This window comes from Crocodylus porosus, unplaced genomic scaffold (genome assembly GCF_001723895.1).
Source record: "Crocodylus porosus isolate Cpor-Errol unplaced genomic scaffold, CroPor_comp1, whole genome shotgun sequence".
NCBI classification, from domain to species: domain Eukaryota; kingdom Metazoa; phylum Chordata; order Crocodylia; family Crocodylidae; genus Crocodylus; species Crocodylus porosus.
This window is the reverse complement of record NW_017728918.1, coordinates 15,208,540-15,234,447: the sequence shown is the minus strand read 5'-3', so window position 1 is coordinate 15,234,447 and position 25,908 is coordinate 15,208,540. Positions and strand designations below refer to the sequence as shown.

General features: G+C 39.9%; 1 protein-coding gene across 1 annotated transcript in view; it reads right to left on the bottom strand.

Annotated features, from left to right (window-relative positions):
* Window positions 1-3,099: 3,099 nt before the first annotated feature.
* APOB (apolipoprotein B) overlaps window positions 3,100-25,908 on the bottom strand; it is a 42,575-nt gene continuing 19,766 nt past the window's right edge. Inside the window, exons 22-29 of the mRNA XM_019537339.1 lie at window positions 25,669-25,844; window positions 25,340-25,527; window positions 24,903-25,048; window positions 19,643-20,016; window positions 10,274-17,851; window positions 8,754-8,868; window positions 8,161-8,344; window positions 3,100-6,844 (exon numbers count right to left, since the gene is read on the bottom strand). Coding sequence (XP_019392884.1) covers window positions 5,018-6,844; window positions 8,161-8,344; window positions 8,754-8,868; window positions 10,274-17,851; window positions 19,643-20,016; window positions 24,903-25,048; window positions 25,340-25,527; window positions 25,669-25,844 — 10,588 coding nt within the window. The 3' untranslated portion in view covers window positions 3,100-5,017. The remainder of the gene's footprint in view (window positions 6,845-8,160; window positions 8,345-8,753; window positions 8,869-10,273; window positions 17,852-19,642; window positions 20,017-24,902; window positions 25,049-25,339; window positions 25,528-25,668; window positions 25,845-25,908) is intronic.

Below are 25,908 nucleotides of genomic sequence, written 5' to 3'. Positions count from 1 at the left end.
TGGCCGCGCTGCTTTCTTCCCCCTCCCTTCCTTGCTTTACCTTTTGTCTTTCTAATTTCTACCTACTTACAGTCTCACTGACATCCTGCCACACTTTTAGCTTCTCTCTTTCCTTGGAGTTTGAGACCAACACAGACTCCTTATGCCTGTGGACTAGTGACTGCACCCTAAAGCTTGCTAAGAACTTTTTACCAACTACTCAGTTGGTCTAATAAGAGACATCACATCTAATCAAAGAACCTTGCCTGCCTATGTCCTTAGCCTAACATGGCTACATCCAAAAGCCCAGATACAAGGGATGTAAGTGTGCCAGAGCTTGCAGTATAGGTGGCAGATGATGAAAACAGTAGTCCCATGAAGTCCATGCTGGCCATGCAGGTAAGTACTGAAGTGCTTTCTACTTCCGTGGGAGGCAGAGGGGATGCCTAACACTCTATGACAGGGCACAGCCATGTAGTGGGAATAAGATCTTAAAGAGCGTTAATTATGCACGTGGACAGTCCCAGTGAAATAGGAACAAGGAGTACTTCTGCAAGATCTCACCCCAATAAACAAGTAGTTTGATAAGAGATGATTTTGAATACTGGGGGGCAGAGGCATGTTCAGCCAAATAGGCAATAATATAGTAGACTTGTTTGCTTATGGAGGTGCCACAAGAGTTATTTCTTGGGGAATGTGCACATGGATGATGCTGTTTCTTTAAAGGAAGAATAGTGTTTACATGTTTCACAGAAGAATGATTACTAAAGATATAATACAATGTGCCTGTTGCTAGATATTGGCACAGCATTTATAACTCTGGTAGGAAATGTTTAGCTAGGTGATAGCTAGAAGCAATAATCAAGATCTTTGTTTCACAGTTGCAGTTGGAGTATCAGGGCTTTTATCATTCAGTGCCATGGTGCAAACACAAAAAAATGTAACTGTAAAATAGAAATAGAGTGAGCTGAATTCTCATATCCCCCATGTTTTCTACTTAAGTCACCATAGGGGCCAACTTTGTTATTTAATGACTTGATCACAAAAGTTTTTGTTCTACAAGAGCCCAGCCTTATTCCATGCCCCTGATGAACAGTGAAATGAGGCAGAGAATTGCAAGAAGAGTAGGGAAATTTTCTTGCTGGCTCTGTTCCTGGTTCTGCCACAGGCTTCCTATGTGATATTTGGCAAGTCAGTATCATAATTCATATGCAAAAAAGAAGCCAAGTTAATATTGCACAGGCAACCTTCACTTTGGAGTTTCTGAACTTGTAAGTGCTCAACTTTCCAGCCTTTGAGTTCTTTCAACAGAGGTTCTTGTATGTAATATAATAATATAGCTTTTTCATTCCGTAGGATCCCAAAGTGCTTCTCATATTATACATACACAACAGGCCAAATCCTACTCCCATTGAAGCCAATGGATATTTGCCATTGATTTAATTTGGGCCAGGATTTGGCTCTATATCAATCAAATGCAACCAACTCTGGATGTCAAGAGGAGTTCCATGTACAGAACAAACATCAGCTTTGCCCCTTAATAAATCTTTGTTTCCCATTTGACCAGTAAATCTGCCTGCAGCAGAAGTGTATGGTGTTTAGTGTCTTTTACTGAGCAAACGAATGGTTCAAGTTATCCCATGTAAGAACATAGCGATGGATGCCAAACAAATGTTACTGGCATAATCCAGTGCTGGAGACAGATACTACACTCTATGGGCCTTTGGTATATACTGGAAGTAATCTTATAATGCTTATTTTAAGCTAGTTCTAGATAATGTTGCACAGCCTAAGTTCTGGAAAACTTTTACTTTCCTGCTTCTTGCAAAAGTTTTTCATTTAGGAACACACACGTTTCTTGTCAATGTTATTTCTACGATCGCTTGGTTGAGAGCGGGGCATATTGTTCTCTGAATTTCTTGTTAAAATATTTCACTTAATTAAACTTTTACAACCAGCTCTGCTCTGTGTCCAATACTTGTTGTAAATTATAAAGCCCCTTCAGTATTTATGAGAATTCAGATGATAAAACTATAGGAAAAAGCGAAGCAATGTCACTGAGTCCCAGATAGCTGTTCATTCCTGATATGCATCTCCCACACAATTCTGTTTAATGAAATATCTTATTTCTTATATTATAAACTAGGGCTCAAAAAAGGACAGGATTGGAATACTAATATTTTGAGAGCTAGTTGCTAACATTTCATAAGTGGAAAAAATTGCACCGTAATTTGAATAATTGTGGTTTAGTCCAAAATTCTGTAAAATATTACACGGAAAAAAAAATACGGGTCAAGTTTGATACCATCTAGCAAAAGCCAAGGAATTTAAAGTTACATTCAGTTGTTAACTCACAGTTTTGTGTTGAAAAAGTGGTTTGTGCTACCTATTATAGATACATGCATCAAACACACACACACACGTACGTCTTCATGTCAAAACCAAGTCCAGATTTTATAGAGTTTGGCTGATTTTTGTTTTGGGATGGCAATGGACAGCTGTGAAGTACTGCAATGATGAGATCTCTGTACTGAGAGCAGCACACCCCAGACCAACTGTGGAATGACTGCAAAATGGCTGCCATACAGATTACATAATTGAGAGCTTTAATCCATTGGCTGCAATGCTGTTTTGAGACTTGGAAGTCTCCCTCTAACCACAGTTTCGTGTGTAAACTATTGTGTTTGCTCTTGGGATCTTTAATCTTGCCAAATACAGCCAATATTTATGCTATCCCACTAATTTATGATTCAGTTAACCCAACCCTTACATGCTAAACCTTCTGTAGAATTTATTTTCTGCCCAAGAACTGTGGATGGTAGACAGAAATAAATAGCCATAGGAAAGAAGAAGAAAAGGGGAAACATGTTTTAATCTCTCGCTGTAAATATTTATCAAGATATTCAGTTTTACAGGGTCCTTGTCATCAGAATTACCAGGTTCTGTTTGTGCCTGATAAATCTGGTTATGTTCACATGTTTTTGAGGTTCATGGAGAAGGGGCAGAGGTAATTTGAGGCAAGTTGTAGTCCAATGACCTACTGGCTGAGGATTTATTATGAAGGAAGATGAAAGGATTTTCTTTTGCCAAAGTTGCTAAACTGAATCAAGTCTTTTTTTGATCTCAGGAGAAGGAGTAAACAGATTGTTACAGCTGTGATCTTCCCTATTTTCAGGGACTGAGAAAGGCAGGAGGATAGGTGTAGGTTACTTCAATTCAAAATCACAGCTCCTTTAGCAGTTCTCAAGGGATTCATCCCCGAGCATTATCGAATGACGTATCCTGGCTGGGATCCCTGGCAACACTGATGCTGGAGCTGAGGAAGTTTTACTTTCGAAGGGCCAGCCTCTCCCTCCCTGCTGCTCGACAGGTGTATGTGTTTCGGCAGCTTTGGCTGAGTTGGTGTTTCTCAGGGTTAGTTTAGCCAGCCCGAGACATCAGTCATGAAGGATTTTCTCCACTAATAGCACACCAGGCAGTTAACCGATGGATGAGCCCAGTCTGTAATAGTATTGACACACATACATTTGGAACAGTTTCACAAGCACAATGTTTCAAAAGGAAAGCAGCTGTTATATTGTAATTCTTACATGTGGACAAACCCGGAATGATATACATGTAGCAAAACTGCTCCAACTCTAACACTGGACAAAGCAGTGTTAAAGCTGGAGCAGTTTTGCTACACTTGTATCATTCTTGGCTTGTCTACATGTAACAATTAAATTACAACAACGGCTGCCCTTTTGAAATGGCTCCAACTGTATGTGTGACCATACTCTAAAAGAATATGAAGTGCAACTAAGTAGATATGGGTGAGAAAGGTGGCTTACAAGAAACCTGAGAGCTTTCCTATGAACAAAGAAGCAAACAAAAATTGGAAGGAATAAATTACATCAAAATAAATGTACTCACAAAGTTTCTAGTGACATTTCGAAAAGAGTTTATTCTCAAAGAGGCAACAAAGAGTAGAAAGCCCATTATTGCAGCCTCTCCTGGACCTTTTTAAAGGAGTATCAACATAACATTCTAACAGCTGCATGTAAACCTAAATAAGTTACTAGACCCACACATTTTCCATTTGGGAACGGTCCTATTTTTGAGTGAAGCCTTCAACATTTCTATTTAAATTTCAAACTTTGGAATTTCTCACATACAAGGCCCAATCCAAAGCCTACTGAAGACAATGGAAAACTCTCTTTGACTCCGATGGAGATCAGTGTCAATGAAACTTGTGAAATTAAAATAATCACAGTCATACACAGTCAATTTGATGTGAAACCTGAACTTTTGTGGAGGTGAAAAAAACCCAAGGAAACCTATCCCCCGTCCCCACATTTCTGGGTTACAAAATTAGCCCAGAACAAAATTATTTTTCCTAACATTTATGGCATATTTTTTCTCAATAATACTGACAAATACATGCATTATCATTTGCGTTTAATAGAACATTATTATTATTTGCAATTTTCTGAGTAATACTATTTGACTCTCCTGACAATGGAATTAAGTTTTTCCTTCTTGACCATATTTGTAGAATTCAGTCATATTCTTCTTTGCTTTCTTTGCAGGGCACATATTCTTCTCTCTTTTTCCCTTGGCATAGTGAGGAGAGTACTTTTGCTCCTACGCTAGGAATATTAATATTTCCAAGTTGTTTTTAAGTGGCTCATGAATGTGACCTTTATCTTGAACCCTACTTGTTCTATGTATTCCATAGCTTTCATGACTATTTACAAAATGTATTGCACAATATTGACTTGGTCCAACACATACTGAAATCAGGGCAAAGACTTCCTTTGACCATAATGGTGGTTGGATCAGGTTATATGACCCAAGGCTGTAATGAATGACACAAAAATGTAATAAAGAATTCATTTATTGGCTTTGTAAATGTATTAAAATAACCTGCTCTAGATTGTTTTTCATTTACAAATTCAAATTCAGACAGTATCTTCCCTAAGTTCCAATATGCTAATTACTGTCATTTTTAAATACATTGTCACACAAAATTGGTATTTTTGTTCTTCTGCATGTCCATTCAGGTTTTTATGCGCTTCTGTAGGTTTTCCATTATCTGCTGAACACTCAGTTGGTCAACAGCAAGCTGCTGGTCAATGAATATTTGCAGTTCTTCCCATTTCTTAGAGCCTTGTTCAATGCCTTGCTGCATTAATGTGCGTGTTAGTTCCATTTTTTTCCTCAATGCCTCCTCACTTAATTGGGCAAATTTAGACACTGATTGCCAGTTAAATGGTTTGGGTAAATCTATTCTAAGCTCTCCTGGGCGAACAGCTATGTAGGCCTTGACGCGTTCTGCAGCTGACTTTTCCAACTTATAGAGAAGCTCTGTGATGTACCGAATGACTGTGGAATAGCTTTCAATAGCCACATCAATTAATTTTCTTGTCTCTGTAATTAGCCACTCGTAGGATAGAAGAAGTTGGTCATAGGTGCCCTGCAGTTTTGCTTTGACTTGCTTGTGGTGCTCAGCAGCACCCTTTTTAACAGCTGCAGACCAATGTTGTATCTTTTCCTGAGCAGCAGAAGAGAGCTCCCTGATTTTCTCTTTTCCCTTTCCATCAGTATCTGTAAGCAGGTCATAATACACCCGGCCGTGCTTTTCACCTAAATCTTTTCCTTGATCAATCAGATGTGCAGTCATGTCAATAATATCTTCAATGAACTTGCCATGCCAGTCCTTCAGTGTATCTATCAGACTCTTCAGCCACTCTATCACCTTCTCTTCTACTTCATAGTATTTGACTGACCATCCTATTATACTTGGATCAAAATATTCCTGCCTCAGTGCCTTTATGTAGGTAAGTATCTGATGCAGCTTCTCTGAAAGCTCCTGGAACACCTTTTCATTAAAATCCTTTACCTGGTAGAGGTATTCTTTGAAAGCCCCAGCTAGGGATTTTAATTTTTTTGTATAGTTTGAGTTGATGGCATCCTTGTACAACCGTTGAGTTTGGATTTTGATATCATCAAAGTTTTTGGACTGTAGGTTTCTAATAAGTTCTTCCACTTTCTGGAAAACTTCTTGCACAAAATGTTTAAGTTTCTCAAGCTTTTCTGCAAAGTCAGCCCCTTTAAGACTAGTAAATACCTGTCTAACTTGTTTCTGCAAATCTTTAAGCATTTCCTTAATTTTTTCCACCACATCATGACCTTTGATCACTCTTTCAGAAACAGGAACTTTAACTTCCAGCTCACTGATCAATACAATCAAAGCATCAAAATATTCCTCCAGTTTTAAAATGTATTGGTCAATAACTTTTGCTGCCTTCTCTGTAGACATTGCATATAATTCTCCGCCTGTATGTTTGTCAGTCAGTCCAGGGACCTGGAATTTGGTGGTCTTCAGGAATTCAATGAATGAGTCAATCAGGTGCTTTACCTTGATGTGGTATTCTTTTATTATGTCTATGGTTGTAGCAAAAATCTTTGCACTTATTTGTTGGTAGTCAATCTGAGCAGCTTGATCTGCTGCTTTCTGATATAACTGTTGGGTTTTTGCCTTCATCTCTTGGTATTTTCCAGTGGCCTGGCTGGCTGCTGTGCGAAGCTGAAGATCTATTTCATCTACTTGCTTTACAGCAACTTGGTACGCTTTGTCAGCATTGTTTTGCATTAGGATCTTTGCTTGTAAAGTGGCAGCACTAATGTCGATCCCCATGTGCTCCTTGTGGTATTTGTTAACACAGTTATAGACTGCATCTATAATTTTAGGGATCTTTTCTTTTAGACCCCTCAGCATGTTTGGAGCTGCATCCTCTTTCCAATTTAGTTTAATCTGAATCAGGTCACGTTTCTTGAATGATATCTCACCTTTCAGTATGTCAATATCTCTATGAGGGGCAGACTGAAAATATAAAATGGAATACGTGAAAAAGCAAATTACACATGCAATATTATTTACATCATATTTCTGCTCTAAAAGCACGTCTCTAAATCACAGGTAGATTTCAAATAGTTTTTTCCCATCATTTTGCATTCTATTGATTTTAATAGATGCTCACTTAATCTTAATAGAAATCCATTGTTACCTATCATGTACCAAAGCTTTTAAAAGCTATTTTGTCCCTACACTTTGACATTGACACAAAAAAACTGGAAAGGGGGGGGTCCATCTTTTTTTCAAATTTCATTGCTTTCACTTCTATTCATCCACTTAGCTTTGATTATAAGGAATTTAAAAAGATGCTGTTTTAAATAGAAATCCAGTAACATTTTAGAGCAGGGGTGGCACTCTGGGTCATATTTGGACCGGGGGCTTCTTATGAGCTGAATGACCTGCAAGTAATGGCAGTGTTTATCCAAATGGCTGCTGTCGATGCTATACTGATTGTCACAGCGCCAGAACCCAGGGGGTTAATGCAGCTGCCACTTGCCCCATCCTTTTCCCCTGCCATCAATTTTAGGATTTTAGTTGTTGATGGCGACTAAAGAGTAAAGGGTGGAGCATCTCTGGCAAAGCAGCTCTGGCAGCTCCAGTGACATGCCCTGTGGCACCACTTTGGTCCACAGAGGTAGGTAACCCTACGGGATAGATGACCCATCTTCATGGGCCAGATTTGGGCCATAGGACATATCTTTGATGTTCTGACTTTAGATTGCTGAGGCTATTAGAAGAGTTGTTCCTCTGTGTGACCTGAGGTTGCTGAATATATATGTTCTATAGATTAGATTAGTTTTATGTGGCTCCTACTTTAACACATCATCGCAGAATATTAAACCTTTTGACATTGTGTGATCGGCACCGATTTCTAGCCTTGTGACTCACAATATACCGGAAACATTCTAGTGGCCCTGTGATAGGCACTTTCAGGGTTTCAGATTAAATTTAGTCTGTGCTTCTGATTGTCATCACTTTGAGATTCCCAACTGCTTTCCGGTTATTTCTCAACTAATCTCTGATACACAGACTGCACATTGGGATATAATTTTCAGAGTGAGATTAAAGCATATTGCCATGGCTGGAAAGAGCTGAGAAAGCTCTGACTGCTGCTGTTGATGATTTGCTTTTTCCTTGGACAACTGCCACTTCTCAAAACTCATTGTGACTCCCGTACTAAGTATTAGGTTAACGTTGAAAAGAAAAAGAGCCCCCATTGCCTATCCCCTCCCCCTCACTGTCCAAAACCAAAGCCTCATTGACTGATTTCAAACTTTTCCTACCTGACTCCGGTAGTACAATTTCTGTCTGAGGAGATTATCGTCCATCTCAAAAAGTGAACCCAGGGTGCCAGCAGATGGTGAAGATATCGATGAAGAAACCTTGTTCTTAGTTCCATTATACTGCACATGAACATCGATAAAGGTTGGGCTGGTGATGTCCAGTACTGCAGAGTGGTCCGGGACTCTAAAGCAGCCATGAACAAATGGTTATTCAGGAAAATAAATGCTATAGTAAATTCCCCAATTTGGAATATATCTGCATACAGTAATACTTTCCTCAATAGAGGATAGTTCTGGGTGACAATTAAGACCACAATGTGTATGCCCATCAAAAGGGATCAGACTGGTGAAGATGAAGCTCAGCAGAACTTTGGTTAACTTATTTTTTTTTCATAGCCTTGTGATATAGGTCTGTTCAGAAAAATGGTATTAGGAAAACCTACTGGCAGCTTCCCAATTACACGTGGGGTGGCATATGGGAGATAGTATCAGGGACCAAAGATGTATGACAGCCACATATTTTTTTTTACGGTTATAGCAAAGCATCTGCAGTTTTGTCTATTAAAAAGTATGTTATCAGAGCAAATCCTTACCTAATTCCTCGCATAGCAAAATCTCCCTTATATACAGCACTCAAGTCAGGATGTGAAAACCTGCTTATTGTCTTTACAGCAAACACTTCTCCTTCATATCTGTAGGTTGACACAGCTGCAAAAGAAAGATTTCATGTTGTCTGACTTTTCAGAATCACAACAGAAAAGATCAAGTACTATCCTGTATTTTGGCTGGACAAATTGCTAATGTTTCACAATAAATTATTGTAGGTTAGGAAGTTAAGTATTGCACCTTTTTTGCCAAGATATTTTAAAATGCTTGATGTGTTATAGCAAACATTGCAGGTACTGTTATAGAACCATGGAGAAATAAGCTATGCAATTGCTTCTTTGTCTCTCTTCTTGGAACTTAGATTTTAAAAGTCTTCTTGTTTTGCTTTGTGTTCTTCACACAGAATATAAACTGAGATTATTTGTCTTATGCGTGAAATCATTTTATATTTGCCTTACATTTTTAGCATAACTTTAACTGGTGGTCATACTCCGAAAATTGACCGTAAAATCTTATTTGAGGATTCTGCGTTGATTGTATTTTAGTAATTTTACAGAAAACTATTTTTAGGTTGAAGTTATATATGACACTTAGACCATACTGAGGGCACTTAAAATATGAATGTCCACACGTTAAAGCTTGTTAACTTATTCTACATGCCCTCTGAGCATCTCAAATTATGCTAGTTCAGGCAAGGGTTAACTGAGGTCAGTGTTAGGGTAATTCAGCCTGCTCTGTGGAAATAAAAGTAGCAATCTGCAGTCCTTCAGCATCCCAGGATGCACAGCTCCTCTCTTCCCTTCCCCCGCCACTCAGAGTAGGAACAGAGCCCAGGTATTCTGGTTCCTAGTCATGGCTCTCCTCATGTATTTGCAAGTCCATTAACATCTTAGAGCAGGCAAAAAAAGGTGTTAACCCTTAACATGTGACTGGTCACAGCATGTTCTAATTTTCACACCCCATGACGCACCTCCAGATATAATATGACTTAAGTATAATGTGCAACTTCACCGTTACTTTGTATGCAAAGAAACAGGAGTTTCTTCATGTACAAACTAAACCGAGAAATAAACCATCCTTCCTATGCATTTCAACCAGTTTGAGAGATTCTAGAGCCTAACATTGTGCCTGTCCAACTCAATGCAGCAAACTGTGCCTTCAACTAAAGTGCCACAACTCTATGTTTTTCAAACTATGCTGTTAATGACACCTGTGCACTCCCAAGAGTGTCTGCCCAGGTGAAACTAATTGTGGATCACTAAACAATTCTGTTGATGATATACAAAAGGCACAGTCTCTCTCCTATACTGTCCAGGCAGGATTAACAGGAGAAAGAAGGAATAAAGATGCGTTGCTATTAAAGTTAATTCAGGTGGAGAACAGACATTGTGTTTTCCCTCCCCTTAGCAGAAAATCTCTGCTAAGATAATGTTTGGAAAGTTGCAGAAAGAATAGCATGCAAGATTTTAACCCACATGGGAGTACAAAATTCAAATGCTTTTCTTACCATCAAGATCATATTCCAGGAATTGTAATGTTGAACTCGAAGTGGAATCAAGGGAATATTCAAATGAGTCCTTATTATTTGTTAGGCCTGTTTTCCAGGTGACATTGTATAAAGGTGAGGCGACTCTGAAAGATCCAGTCAAAGCACCAAATGCAGGGATATAAATTCCAGCAGGCAAGGATATTTTTAAAGGAGGAATCTCAATTTTCTGCTCAGGAATTGTAATTGTTGGGAGATCAAAGTTTGCAATCTTATTGGCCACTTCATTCAGATCCACAATTTGGTTTCCAAGAGAGAATGTTTTTGGAAGAGTGAACTGAGACACAGTTATTTGGTACTCAGGTATTGTCACTTCAAAGTATGGAATTTTATATTCTTCCAGTGTAATATAATTGGTTCCTATATCTACTTTTGGAAGGCTCATCTGTGGGAGAGAGGGCAAACTAATGTTAAATGGCATTGTGGTTAGCATCTGTGGAATTTTTATGTTGCGTAAGTCAAAGGTATATGAGGGAACTTGCAGAGTTGTGAAAGGAACTTTAAATTCTGGAGTTGTGAGAACAGGACCCGGAGCTTCCAGATGTATTTCAGGAATAGTGAATGTGAAGCCATCTGCTAATTTATTCACGTATATAGGGAAGCTGTAACCATCTTGACTCTTTGTATAAACTATGGATACTGAACCATTTAAGTACTGCCTTTTGTCAGCGCTGGTGGTGACATCCAATTTTAAGATATCCCACAGGTTCCTGTTAGAAACTGGACACACAATGCTCTTGAGGAAATCTACATGTCCTCCCAGTGATCCAGAAATATCAAATTGTGCCTTTGAGTTTTCATTTGATAGCTGCGTATCATGGCTGAGATATAATGACTGGATTTGGCCTTCACCCTTCCAGCTGAGCTTCTGATTTTCAGTGTTGAGGTTCATTAAAACAACATGATTAACTAAAGCTGTTTCCATGAAGGAATTTGGTTGGGTAGCTTGTATCTGAAGAACTGTTGACATACTCCAAGGAGACATTTCAAGGGTTACTTTGGTGTTCTGAGTCCCTGTGGTTGTAAAAGCAGAGGTCAATCGTACATGGTTTTCCCCATTATGGTCCCAGACTGCATAAATCCGACGGGAAGACACTTCCACAGCAAGATTTTCTTTCATGTTCACATTCCCAATTCCATCTACTTGAGAGTTAGTCTCAAGCTTGACTGAGGAACGAGCTCCATTAGCATTCAGGTAGGTATTTGCTTCATGGATTAATGTTCCAGAAAATGGAGTTAGGGTGTAGAATAACCCGTTGATGTTTCCTTTTGTGGCTGTTTCTAGAGAAATGTAAGACGTAAGGCTTTCCAGAGTGAACTTGTGATCAATTGCACCTTTAGCTTTGCCAACATAGTCAAGAATATCAAAGGCATAATCTAAATGATTCATGGTGGAAACAGTGGGTTTGGACTTAGTATTTCCTGTAAGTTCTTGCCTGAAATTCATCTTGAGAACTGGTGTGTTGATCCTTGCATTTGTCGTCAGTGAAGCTTCCACGCTCTTTTTTGAAAGACTAACAGTGCTGTCGTGGTTTCCTTCCACAAATTTATTATTACTCAGGGACAGGGCTGAGGCCAGCTTCAAACCTCTTTTCCTTGTCAAGCTGGATGTACCATCTAATTTAAACTGCAATGCCTCAATGAACGAAAGAGAGGTGGCACTGAGGTGAGCAACAATATCTGATTGGTTGAACAACCCAGCATTTGAATTCAGAGTGATCACACTGGATTTAAATGAAAAGTCGCAGGTAATGTTTCCCAAAGCCGGAATCAGGATATGATCTACTGGATTGTTCATCCTGAAGTTCGGAAGCTTCAGTGTGCGCAGGTCTTGTGGGACGTGAAGCACTGGCAGTTCCAGAGAGGGCAAGACTAGAGTATAAGACGGTACTGAAAAGCCAATGAGTGGGACTGTGAAGCCTGGTGTGCTTACTTCTTTGGGGATCAAATAACCAAATGCTGGCAGCTCAGCTGTAAAGGGTGAGACCTCAATATTCACAATGGGAATGGTATATCCTGGAATTCTGAAGGTGCGTCGTAGCTTGCTGAGTGAAGGCTCGACTTTGTATTTGTCAAGCTTTGCTTTGGCTTCATTATATGACCTGGTGAGAAAATCTAATGCATTGTCTCTTCCTTTCTCAAAATGCTTATTGACAGAGATGATGTACTTATTAATTCTTTCATATACTGCTTCTAGGGGAAGTGGAATTGAGTGCATGTCTTTGTTTTTCTTATACTGGACTTTCAAATTTAAATCAAATGATTGCCTTGTAGTCTTCAAGAAATCCTTCAGTCCTGTTTGTTCCCACAGTGAATATTCTTTCAGCTGAGGTGTTTTCATTCCAGTATGGGGAATGTCAAATTGAGGAACTGTTAGAGGAATAAGTAGGAAGTCTAGGTTGGCATCACCGTTCACCCCTACATATGCGTCAGTTTTTTCTTCATCGTTTCCAGCAGACACGTTAAGGACACATCGATACTGATTGAACCTGCCACCAGCTTGCCAGCTGATTTGCTGAACTGAAGAACTAAGCACCAGACCATAATTATACAGATATTCAATTTTGCCAATTAGTTTCATTGGGAAGCTAACTTTCACATTCACCTCATTGTTTGTAGATGTGTGGATTTCAAAAGGCTGGACTAAGAAGGCAATATTGTTATTTATGACTCCAGTAATTTGTCCATTGAGCTGAGCATTATGAGATCCTGTTAGTTCTACTTTCATTTCTCCAAGATGCCCTTTACCTTGTACATTCAGAATACTACGCCCTACGTGCTGCGACTCAATCTCAGATTTAATTTGAAGCTTGGCATAATTTAGGAAACCACATTCATAATTCACATTTTGGTTGACCTTCAAGTATTTATCATTTATCTTGTTTTCAGCAGAAAATACAATAAGGGGTCCCTCGACTTTAAAAGTGGCATGTGATTCATGGGTGCCTTCATCGGAGAAATCGGAGACACCCCACTTCCAGTTTCCTCTTCCATTAGACGTAAATAATATATGTCCTGCTTCTAACTCTGTAGTCATGTCATTGCTCAGCTCAGCCTGACTGGAGAGATCAGCCTGTGGGATATTTAGTCTGTGTGAATAGGTTGTCCTGCTCTGCATTGAAACCTTTTTCTGTAGTTTGACCATTAAGTTATTATGAACTTCGATTGAATTCTTGGCAGTCCGTATGTTTGCTGTGGTTTCAGCTTTCCCCTCCACAGAAGTCCCTAACAATGTCACTTCACCTTTGTGATCAGCTTTAAGGAATCTATGAGTGAACTTCATGGTTTCTTTAAGGTTTAGCTGCTGCATTTCTGGGGCTGAAAGACGTGCGTCTGCATTCATCGTGAAAGCAAAGAAATCCAGCTTGGACGTTGCTTGAGCTGAAACAGTGGCCACAAATTCTGGATTTTTTGCAGATGCTGTAGTGTTCTGAACACCAGCTTGAGTAGAGAGAGTGAAGAATGGAGAGGCTATTCTGAAAGCACTGGACAGCTTGCCAAATGTGGGGACAGCCACTGTGTGTGGAATACGTGGCAGCTGAAATTCTGGTATCTGAACATTAGGAATCTGGAAATCATTTAGATTTAGTTTAGGGATTGACATTTCAGGTATCTGTAGCTCAGGAATTTGTATTTCTGGGAAGGAAATGCCAGAAAAGGGCAAATCGCTCATTTTTAGATCTCTGAAGTACATAGGTGTTGGCAAATAAAATTCACCGGACATCATTTGGTCTATTGTTTGCACAATCTGTAGCTTGATCTCAATCAAGTCAATAGTGTATGAAGGAACCTTAAAAGTATTTAGAATAGTGAATTCCGGTGTGGTAAATCTCATGGGAATTTTTAAGTCTTTCAATGTCTTGATGTTTATTTGATAAGAGGGGATGTGCAGGTCAGTCAATGGAACTACAAAGTCTGGTGTTTGAAAAGTTGCTTCCCGTAGAGCTCGAAGACTAACTTCAAAGGAGGGTAAGTTGATAAAGCCAGTTTTGATTTCAGGAACTCTAAAACCTGTTTCAATTAACTGGTTCACATTTTCAGCCCAGTGTTTCACATTATATTGCTCAGCCAGTAAAGCAATTTTCTCAGCAGCAATGTTCCATTGGTCAGAAATGTATGTGACAATGGTATAGTAGAATTGGCTTGCCATCTGAAGATACCTCTGGCATTCCTTCGTGATGTCCATTTCATAAATCCTCTCTCGCAGGTCTTCCAGATGTTCATTTATCCTGGCTTTCAGACTCATAAATGCTGTTGAGTTTAGCAGGTCTCTGACCCAGGTGATCATTTCTGCAAGGTTGGTGTCCTTTAGCTGTTGTATGAATTGTGAAACCACAACATTGACTTCTTTTATATACTGCTTCACTGCTTCTACTTTCTGCGGAAGCTCTAGAGCTCTGAGCTCCTCATTGATTTTCTGGGTGACTTCTTGGATTTTGTTGTTTGTGTCATCTACAAATTGGTTATAGTCAAAAGAGGTGAGCTTTTTGATAACCGTATCAAGGAACGTGTTGATTTCATCTACCCACTTTTTATAATCAAGCATTTGAACTTGCTTGACAGCATCATCAATCAAAGATACAATTTTATCAAAGACTGATTTTATATCTATTTTTTTCAGAGAGATGGTTAGTTTCTGGACAAATTCTTTCACTTTGTACTGATTAGACATTTCTATCAACCCATCCATTAACAGGTATGCCTGCTTGTCAAGTTTATACTTCACAATCAGTTCGTGCACTTTCCCCCGGAAAGCATTGATCTTTTCAGTCACTTCATAATCCTCCATGAAATTGAGGAGAATCTCTTTAATTTGCTCAATAATGTCATTCATCTTTTTAACCGGAAATGAACCCTTTATTTTTTCCAAAACCTCTTTCATGTTAATGGCTTGTATCTGCTGTTTCAAGTTTTCTGCAATCCACCCCGCATCAATATTCTGAATAAGAATCCTGAGTCGCTCTAGATTTTCCTGTATCCGAACTCTGATTTTGTAGTGATCATCCACATTTTGAATCCAAGCTGAAATGCTGCTTCCTAATGTGCTAAGGTCAAACTGAGCAATGGTAGTCTGCAAGCTCTGGAGAGTGTTAATCATGGTGACAGTGATTTTGTACTGCTGATCAAGAATTTTCATTCTTTCAACTATTTGGTCAATCAGCTTTGCAACAGCTGTTTGAATGTCATACTGATCATAATTCTCTCTGATGAACTGCTCAATTTTTATCAAGTAAGCCTGAAGCTGAACCACTGCATCCTGAAAATGGATTATGACATTTTCCAATGTAGTTTGCAAGTCATCAGCTGTTATATTATAATCCTTTGTGAATGCAACCAAAGTCTGTTTCATACGGTTAACCCTGCTTTTTAAATCTATTTTGTTTATGTAGTCATTAACCCGGTGTGGGAGCTTATCCAGAGATGCCCTGTATTTTCTCATATGCTGATCTACATTTATGCTTCTTAAGTATTTTTGCACTGACTGCAGGGTTGATATGACTGCACCTTTGATTTGTTCAAAATACACTGGCAGGCGAGCCAGGAATGGCAGGTTAATAAAATGCATATCTTTGTTCTTGTCATACTTCACAGACCCAGAGATGCTGAATTCCTGAGGCTCTTCAACACTGTCCCTCAGGCCTAACATATCGATTAGATTAATTCTTTCAGACATGAATGGAACTTGAACTGGGGAGTCCATTATAGTGAGGTCTGCTAAGGCTTTCCCACTCAGTTCCACGCCAGCTTTTTCTGCATCATTATAAGCACTGAGCTCCTGTGTGTACACATTATTGTTCAGTTGACTTTTCAGCTTCCAGGCACTTGACTGCTCTGATGGAGTAAAAAGCAGACCAATTTTATTATCAAGTAGAGTCGTGTATTTTTTTCCAGACTTCAGGGTGTGGCCAGTGGATCCTCTGTAATCATGGGACATTGTGAAAGCCAGGGGCTCTGCTTTAAACAGAAATTTGCTGTATAGCTGTCCAGTGTGTTCTCCCATAGCAATCAGACTCGCGTCACCAGTGGTGTGTATATCAGTTGTAACAGTAAACGGGGCCATTATGGACCGTACCAGATTGGTGAAATGTAGGTGTTTGGAATCGCAGTTTGTGTTCATAGTAATGGAGGAAGCGAGTCCAGCAATCTCCAGGTTTACCCTGTGGCTCAGTGCTGCGCCTTGAACTTTTGCAAGTGTGTCCGTTTTCAAACCTGCTGCCAGATCAGCGTAAGTAATGGTGTATGTATGCTTGACTTCATTTGTCCTGTAAGCTCCTCTCACGTTGCCACCCAGGTTCAGCTTCAGTGGCTCTAGTCGTAGCTCTGCTTTGTTGGTAATGTCAAATTCACTGAATTTTATATCATTGTTCAGTTTAGCTGTGAGTGATCTGGGCTGCAGTTGCAGGTCAAAAGAATGCTTGTGGGACTTGTCAGCGCTGAGAGTGTTGTCTAATTTTGAAACAAATGCTAAAGAGAAGCCAGGGATGTTCAGCTCATTAACATGCTCAAGCTTCATTTCCTTGTATGATCCTATTAAGTTATTGGAGAACTTGAGTCCTTCTCTATTAACTCTAAAGTTGAAGACGTTTTTGCTATCTGCACCCAGGACTGTGCTCTGGTATACGCTTCCCAGTGCTATTTCCATTAGGGCCACTCTTCCATCTATGCTGAATTTTGCATTGTGTTTACCATACCGTCCAGAAGAAGAAACCATCAGGGAGCCTCCAGAAGTGCCCAGTCTAGCATTCATTTCATTCTGTAGCATCAGTGGACTAAATTGCAAGTTTGTGGTTGCACTGCTGGCCAAACCATCCTGATTAATAGTTAAGCTGGACTTGTGGGCTGCTCGGTTTCGCTGATCGTTCACCGAGACATCAGTGTTGAGGACAAAACCCTGGGCATCAAGAGAACTTGTAAGCAGGGCGTAATATCGATTTTGTTTGTAGGTGGTTTGGAACTCACTACGAAGTGCAGCCCCCCGCTTTGCCAAAGTTAATTCAAATTTGTTGAGACCTGCCAGGTTTTGGTATCTTCCATTTGTTTCAGACATCACTTTCAGGTGGCTCTTTTCATACCGCAGTGAGGCTGTGTTTCTTAAGATACCGCTCTGTAGATCAGAGACTGAATTAATTAAAAACACATCATTGCTATATCTGCCAGTCATCTGGTTAGAAGCTTGAAGATAAGAAGAGTCCAGGTTCAGATTTGATTCGCCCACTAGCTCATGGCTGTTTTCATTGTAGGTACTTGTGAGAGTGTAAGTGCTTCTTGCAAAGACTGAAGCGACTTGCACCTGTCCTTCCATCCTCATGTTATTGGTTCTCACGCTATTTTCTTGTTTGAAGTCCATATCGCTAACGAAGGAGAGCTGAGCACCCAGAGTGCTAGATGCCTGAAGTGAAATGGTGTCTTTTGAACTGAATGTAGGTTCATACTTCCTTGTCTTGGAGAATTTAAATTTGGAGCTTAGGAGTATGTGTTCCAGGGAATTTTCATGCGTGTAGGTGAACATATGGTTATCAGATGATATTTCTCCATTACCTGAATATATGGAGGTAGGGAAATGGGGTGGGGGAGAGAATGACACAGAAATAATAAATATTTTACATTTCTGAGACAAAAATTATGTTATATTTTGTCATTACATGTCTGGAATTTTATCTTTCTTTGTTTATCAGGCTAAAAGTGTTTTAGTAAGTACTGAATATTTCTCAAATACAGGGTGTCACTCTGACATCTGTCATCACATTTTCAAAAAGTCCCTAAATTGAAGCACCTAAACTCCATCCAAGTCCCCAGAGCAGCCTAGTCTGTTTAGTGTCGTTATAGCATGCCTCAATCATGCCATGAGCTCATTGCAAAATACAGCAGCTGGTTAGCTTCTCTCAAAGAGGGCGCAGGTAGTACCCATCCTTTGAATATCAGCTTAGCAATTAGACCACTGACCCCAGATGGGGGATACCAGGTTTACAGGAGAGAATTCAACCCCACATCTCCTACTTGACAGGACAGTGCCCCAACCACCAAGCTATTGAATATTTTGGGTAGAGGGCACCCTTCATCCTTCTGGTTGAAGAATCTGGCCCCCTGTGAATATAAGAGATATGGCACATGAAAGAGCAAAAGCTTGAATCACTAGCTTAGTGGCAGGGATGCTCCCCTGTTCAAAAGCCTGGAGGTTGGCACAGTCTCCTGGGAAGTGGGAGGTGCCGCTCAGCCTGATTCCCTGTTCTATACAGTTGTTATAGATACTAAATAATTAGTCAGGAGGGGAGTACCACTTCCTCCCCTGGCTTCGTTGTGAGTAAAAGTGGCTGCACCTACCATGCTTTGTACTGAGGTCAACATTGGGAGTGTAAATTAGATGTGATCTAAGAAGAATACAGAACAGTCTGGCCTCCTTAGGGAAGTTAGGTAGAGTGTAGGTACCTCTCTAGCAATGATCTGAATCACACCATTTTTTTAGGTGGGAATTAGGCACCCAGGTGGTCAAACTATATTGCTATTTGGCATGCATGGAAGCCAAACCACTGGCCCCTAGGGAAATTTGCAGTCCAAACTGGAAGCCCCCAATGAATTTAGATGCCTGAATTGTGTTGCTGCTGGAGCAATTCCATTCAGGATTGCTCATCTTGTCTAGGATCTGGCCCATAATTCCTCTAAGAATTTGGTCCTAAGATTGTGATCTCTTATGGCAAGGATTTTGTTTACATTCATACATGTATACACACGTGTGAAAATATTGTATGCATGTGCATACATCTATATCTATACATACTACAGGGGCATGTATATTATGTGTGTACATATATTCATGTAAACTGTCCTGTGTAAGTGCATGCACACATACATACATATTTACATACATATATGTACATATATAAATGCACACAAATATATGCACACGTGTACACACATGCACACACAGAGTCATGGTCTCACATGCAACTTGTGCTGGGGATAAAACTTTAGAAATAGAAATGGTAATATATTTGCACCTGCAGTTTTTGAATGCAGAACTGTGCTCACATATTATGCTTGCCATCTAGCTACCTGAATTACATGGACACAAACCCACAAACATTTATGATCTGAAAGCACTTAGCCGTGACATTTGTAGGACTGGACTTTCAGTATTGGAAAACTGGGGTTTTAATGTTGAATTGTCTAAATTAATATTTAATAGTTTTATAGCTGTCTACCATGTACAAATTAATGTGCTTAATATGATGCATATAAGACTACAGACATTTAAAAACAGTTTCACAAGAGTTATAATAAGAATAAAAATAAGAATAAAAATAAGTATAACAATAACGATAAAGCTCTTACCCTGTACATTGAATGAAAGTAGCTCAAAAACAGAATCAGCAGTCATATGGTAATTTGTTCTCATGCTTGGTATAGTCTTTGTTGTGTTTGCCAGTTTGTAAGCAGCAGACCAGTTGTAATAATTGCTGTATAGGTTTGTGGAGATATCTAGAGTGCCAAGGAGAGGTACATGAAGTGCGTAGGACTCTGGAATTGTAAATGGTGGAATTCTGTACTCCTTGGATGGTACGTTTAGTCCCACTGATTGCATTACCAATGGAGGTGTTTTTACACTCTTTGGTATCTTTATGTCATGTGATGATCTTCCACCAAAAGGCAATGGAATGTTAATTATAATACTGTCCTTGTTCCAAATATATTTGATCCGACCATCACTGCAAGACAAACATTAATCCTTGTAAGTGTTCTGTAAAACTCGATTAAGTGTACAAATAATACATACTCTAATGTTCACATTAAGCTTCTTCACAGACACACATGTGAAGGGAGGAAAAGTACCATGTAGTATGATGGTATTTTCAAAGCAGATTATGTACATTCATTAACGTACCTTTTAACACTTCTGTTCATTTTGCAGACAGCGGTTACATCTATACATTCATTGATGCGCTTTTGCTACTGCCTTAAATTTAGTACCACTACTGTGAGATACTAAATAAATGCACATTAGGCTGCCCTAATGTGCAGTAGCAAAAGTGCATGCTTTTTTAGTGATGCTTAATGTGCGGTAACCTATTTTTACTGTGCATTCGTGTACTAGCATAGTTTTTGACGTGACTTTTTAATGCGTAGTAAAATAGGCTACTGAGCATTAAAGCACATGTGTAGACATGCCCAGGGAGATTGAGATGGAGAGATTAAGTGGCCCAGCACCAAGAAGCAAGTCACCAACAGAATTTAGGTTAGACCTCTGATGTTCCTGACTTTTTGCCCTAAATTCAACTATCATAAATTCAACTATCAGATTAATAGTTCTCAAACATTTGGGGGTTTATTTCCCTTTTATGTTTGTTTACCCTTATGATTCTGTTATGAATAATGAAAAAAGTAATGCTTTATGTTGCTACAAAAGCACAGTTCAACCTTTCTGACAAACTAAGAGAAATTGTAGAGTTATTCTCCAATTTCTTTTTTCTCTCTTTTCCCCCCTCTACATTTCCCTTTCCCTTTTTTGGTTCTTCTGTTCACTTATGTGTCTTCTAAACATACATCACATATCCAAAGGAATAAATATAGTCCACTTAGAGACACACTGGATTGGATCATGCTGACTGCCTCTTATTTTTTTGCAAAGGTGTTAAAAAAGAAAGACCTTAATACATTTTTTTCTTGGTTTTCTCCTCTAATTTATACTTCGCACTTGTTATGTAAATCTGTTCCATGAACAATAATGAAGAGACATGGTAGTATGAAAATGGGTTTCTTACAGAGTGAGAAAGGTATCGTAATATGCATTTTATTAATTGGAACATATAAGGCAGGACTTTATTTCCCATTGTGTGCCTAAATGACAGTTTTCTAGCTATGTACTTGGCTGCTTCTGGTGATTACTCCTGCACTGTTGATGTGTAGGTATCTGTAAAAGACTGAGCTTGTGCAGTTGGCCATATACTGGCCAGGCATATCCATAGGTACATGAGGAAAAAACAGAGTGCAAGAAAGGAGGATCCTTTCTTTCTTTGGCTCCAAAGCAATGGTGATGTGTAGTGGGTTCACTGGGGTGCATGTGTACCTCCTGACAGCGCTGGTGCACCCCCTCGCAGTAGCTTTCCCTGCTTAGGCAGCTGGCAGGGAGGGCAGGTGGGCATGCTGGCGCCCCCCTTTAGAGTGCCGGCTGGGGAGTGAGGGCACCAGGAGAAGTGCTGCTGGCATGTCCGGGCACGTCCCTGGCCCTTTTGGGTATACCACTGGCAGTTCTGGGCAGCATTCCCTCTTACAGCCGGCTTAGAAGCAATGCTGCTTTTGGGTCAATGCAATTGGCCACGGGGGAATCCCCCCCACCTGGTCAGTGTGATTGGCGATGGGGGATCCCCCCACCCCTGCTTAAAACCCCCTGGTCACTGGCTGACCACTGTGGGGGCAAGTACCCCTCCAGCTCAGGAGGCACTAGTTGCCCATGCCCCGAAGTCTACTAGTTAGAGCACTTGTCCAGAAGTAGACAGTCCAGTTTTAGCACCCCCCCCAATCCATAGGGGCTTAGAATCCATATCTCCTTGGCTTTCAAGTACAGTCCTTTCATCACCATGCCATAAGTTATTATGCTGGCCCTTTCTCTAGCACTCCTTTTGAAATTGATCTCCTGCCCCTCAGATTTAAGAGTCACTGGATCAGACAGCTGGAAATCAATGCAGCGGGGAAAGCTCCTATGCCATTAGGAGCAATGATTCAGGGTAGAACTAAGGGCCCACTCCATCGCAGGATAGCAATCATCTCACCAAGCCACATCCTTTCTAGCTTGTTCTTCTTTTCCTGACCATATATTTCCTGCTCTTGGCTGCCCAGGGGTCCAGCTTCAAAAGGGGAACTGTACAGCCTGACCTGTGGTATGGTGTTTAAAGTACTATACTGGGACATCAGAAAGATGCAGGTTCAAAATCCCTCTGGAGAAGGGGCATTTAGAACCTGGGTCTTCTGCTCCCTGGGATAATATCCTAACTGTTCAACTACTAGGGTTCTCATGTAGGGAGGTTCTTATCCAGTCTGCCACCTGTTAGTCCTGAGTTTTTATGACTTGGATGACATTTTTATGACTTGGATGCTCTTATGCATCCATTATGGGTGTGTGCATAGGTAGCTAGGTACCTGCCTGGCCACTGTGTAGCTGCCTGCCCACGCTCAGTTTTAGTGTGCACACAGTCCACAGTGCAGGGTAGCAGAACTGCAACCTGCACATAAATGCCAGAGGCTACTTACGTAACTAGGCACACAAAATCCTACTTGTACTGTACAAGGAAAGTCTTACAATCAGCATCACAGTCTGACAGAATCCTGATTCTGGACTCAAATGTCCTAATTCCAAGCATAATGCCCTACTCGTTAATCTAAGGGGAGATTGAGAAACTCCAAATGCCGTCGCTTGTTTGAAGCCCTTCCTCAGTGAAACCATTGCCATACATATGTAATGCATCATGTTGAATAAAAGAAATAATGCTATTCATTCATAGTCTTGTGTGGGAAAAGGGACATGTTTGCGTAATGTGGCATGAGGAGTTTCATTATTAATACATGTTGTTTGATGGAACTTTAATAGTTATTGGTTATTTCTGACAATTTTTATCTCAAAAGTTTTGTGAAGTTTCGACGGAATGACTTTATTTGTCCAAACTTCATACTAGAAAGTGTGTTAATCATTATATACTATATATTACTCATCTTTCAGAACTTGTTTTTCTTTTTCTTAAAAAGTTTCAGTCACCCAGTCAGGCCTAAGGAACAATTCCCTGTGGTGACTGAAGAAATTTGACTGGCAGCCAGAGGCAAAGTGGGGGTAGAAGTGTTGTTATGCAAAAGGAAAATGAGAAGGAACTGTGCCATGATTTACAAGAGTTGACTTCTGGCAAGATCCTGTTTTCTAACAAGATTTGTTTGTCTAACTCGTGTTTTTGATGATGAGTGCCTTGAGGCAAGACTTTTTTCTGCTTTACATATAAGAGCCCATTTAAACGAGAATAGGGGCCTACCAGCATACTAACAAGTTCACTGTAACTGCCAACTACAGAATCAAAGTGAACAGTTTCCAATAACCCCTAGGTTGAAATTATCTGCATAAACTATTCTGTGAACAGGTACAAATAACAAAATATGTTTGTTGAAACCAGTGCTGATTCATAACTAGTCTGGCAACACGGAAAAGGGGCAAAGCAATTTGCAATGCGTTATTCTTCCAGAAACATGATTGCAGTTGTTTCTGTTTCCCACAAAAAGGACTTCTCCAGATTTGTGGAAAATTCTGATAAGGTTTGTTGGCCTACAGGGATGTCTGTGAAACATATTTACGGAACCAACAAAAATGGGAGCCCTATCAGACGTTCTTAGGACATTAAAAATTGCATGTAAGAATGCAACCATAAACATGGTTTTAGATGGTAGCCAAATATTTTAGTGGTGAATATGGTACAAACATATTTTTACTAGAAAGAATGTACACTGCCAAATAGAAATTACCTACCACTCAAAATATGGCCCTTAACATTAAATGGTTAATAAAAATTTAATGCAGGGTAGAAGTAATAACCATGATTATAAAAAATGGGCCATTATCATGCTCAGCTCATTAACAGAATTAAAGCAATGCAGCTATTTAGTTTACTGATAGTGACATGAGGAAAGTATAAGAGTTAAACAATAAGTATGTTTAAGAGAGATGGAGGCCAAATATATTTCAAACATACTTGCTATTGGGAATCTAGACTTGTACGAGCATCTCTGCTCCTTTGACTTGTATTCATTTCAGTTAACACTCTTTCCTATGGAGGTTAAGTATAGGCCCAGGGTTCCTAAAGTAAGAGGTGCAACCCCAAATTAGGTTACAGCCCCAATGAGCATGGTCATAAGCCGCAAAGACATTCAAAGAGCCTGGCAAAGCAACCAGCAGTTAGATTGCAAGCCCCTGAGTGGCATCATACCCCAAAATATTGGGAACTTCTGATGCAAAGCTATGTCTCAGTATTCCACTGGGGCATGAAGCCAAGCACTGTTGCTTCTTGATTCATGATTAGCACCATCAGAGTAGCAGAATAGAGGAAAATTAGCCCTATATAATGGCATAACTATTCAAAACAAATATTCAAAGAGACTTTTTATTTCTACAAAACTGTAAGTCTATTATGACCCTAAGAACCAAATCTTAGCTGAGAGTGTGACTGAATTGAATCCATGGGAAGGGGATACATATCATACAGACTTTGTCAGTGAAATAGGATAGGAGATTGTCACTCTGGCTCCTTTTTTATTTCTATGTTTCCAGCGCCTTATTTTTGCGCAGCATTTCTTACTATGATACGGTCATATATTACGGGCCACCTCCATGGCTCGAGTAAATTGCTTTTAGTGGGTCTGTGGCAAATGTGCTACCCCATCGTACATAATTATGTGTATATTTTGCTGAACATGACATCTCTGCTCTTAAAATCCTTCCTTATGATCACAATAGACTGTTGTCTAAAGCAAGGTCAAATAAAAATGTAGTAAAACATTCATGAGCATTAATGAATATTTAGTTTTGGTTCCCTGAGGTGACCAATTTCATGTGCATCTTTACCTTTTCAGGAAGAATTCCTCTGGAATGGTGATAACTGGGAGGCCCATTTTCTGAAAGTTAAATTCCTGAAGTCCACTGAGCTTATTCTTTAGAGTCTGAGCATAAGGAACATCTCTGGATGCCTTCTGCAGCCAGGTATTTGTTGCCTGCAAAACCCAGAGCAGATGAGTTTTCCAGAGTAAAATGAAATGACAAGTTGGTGGTGGGGGAGGGAGAACACTGCTATCTAGGCCTAAATGCATGGTCAACTAAGTCACTGGGACTACCCATTTCCTTCAGATGAAGTTGGTGCTAAAGCGCTTTGCTGGCCTGGAATAGACAGAACCGCTAATGAAACTGTTACCCGTTCACACTAAAGTCTGTGATGTTGCTCATGTGAGCATATTTTCACCAGGGGCTTAGGCTCTAATATTTCTGTAATATGTGTTCATTCTTACCACAATGAATTGTGAGACAATGTGTCGTAGTGTCATGTCTGTATGAGCCACTTTCCGGTCCAGCAGCTCATTGGCATGCTTCCGTAAAGTCTTTGGATAATCTGCAAAGTCAACAGGGAAGCTGGAAGACATCTGTTTCACTGCAGCATTCGTGTCGATATGCCACTCCAGTTCAACTTTCTCAGAATCTGAAAATCAGAAGAGTTCAAGAGGTAAGCAAGGTAAAAATTCAAAAGGCTCAACATGCACAGAGATGTACTGTAGAACTAAAATGATACTAATGGTTTTACATGTGGACAGAGTTTTTATATTATATTAAATGTTCATACTGTATTTGAAAACAATGCTTTCTGAAATGGAGTTCCCATGGGCTGTTGCAGCTGAGCTGATCTGAAGAGATGCTCTGTTAGCTGAAAACTGAAGCGATGTCTCCGTTCTAAGTTGAGTTTGCAGGCGAGGAATGGAAATGTCACCTCCCAGCATTGCCTCTTCTTTCCCATCATACCTGAGAAAATAAAATAGTAGACAATGTGTTTATCAGCGGTTTTATTATGTCAGTTTTGAGCAAC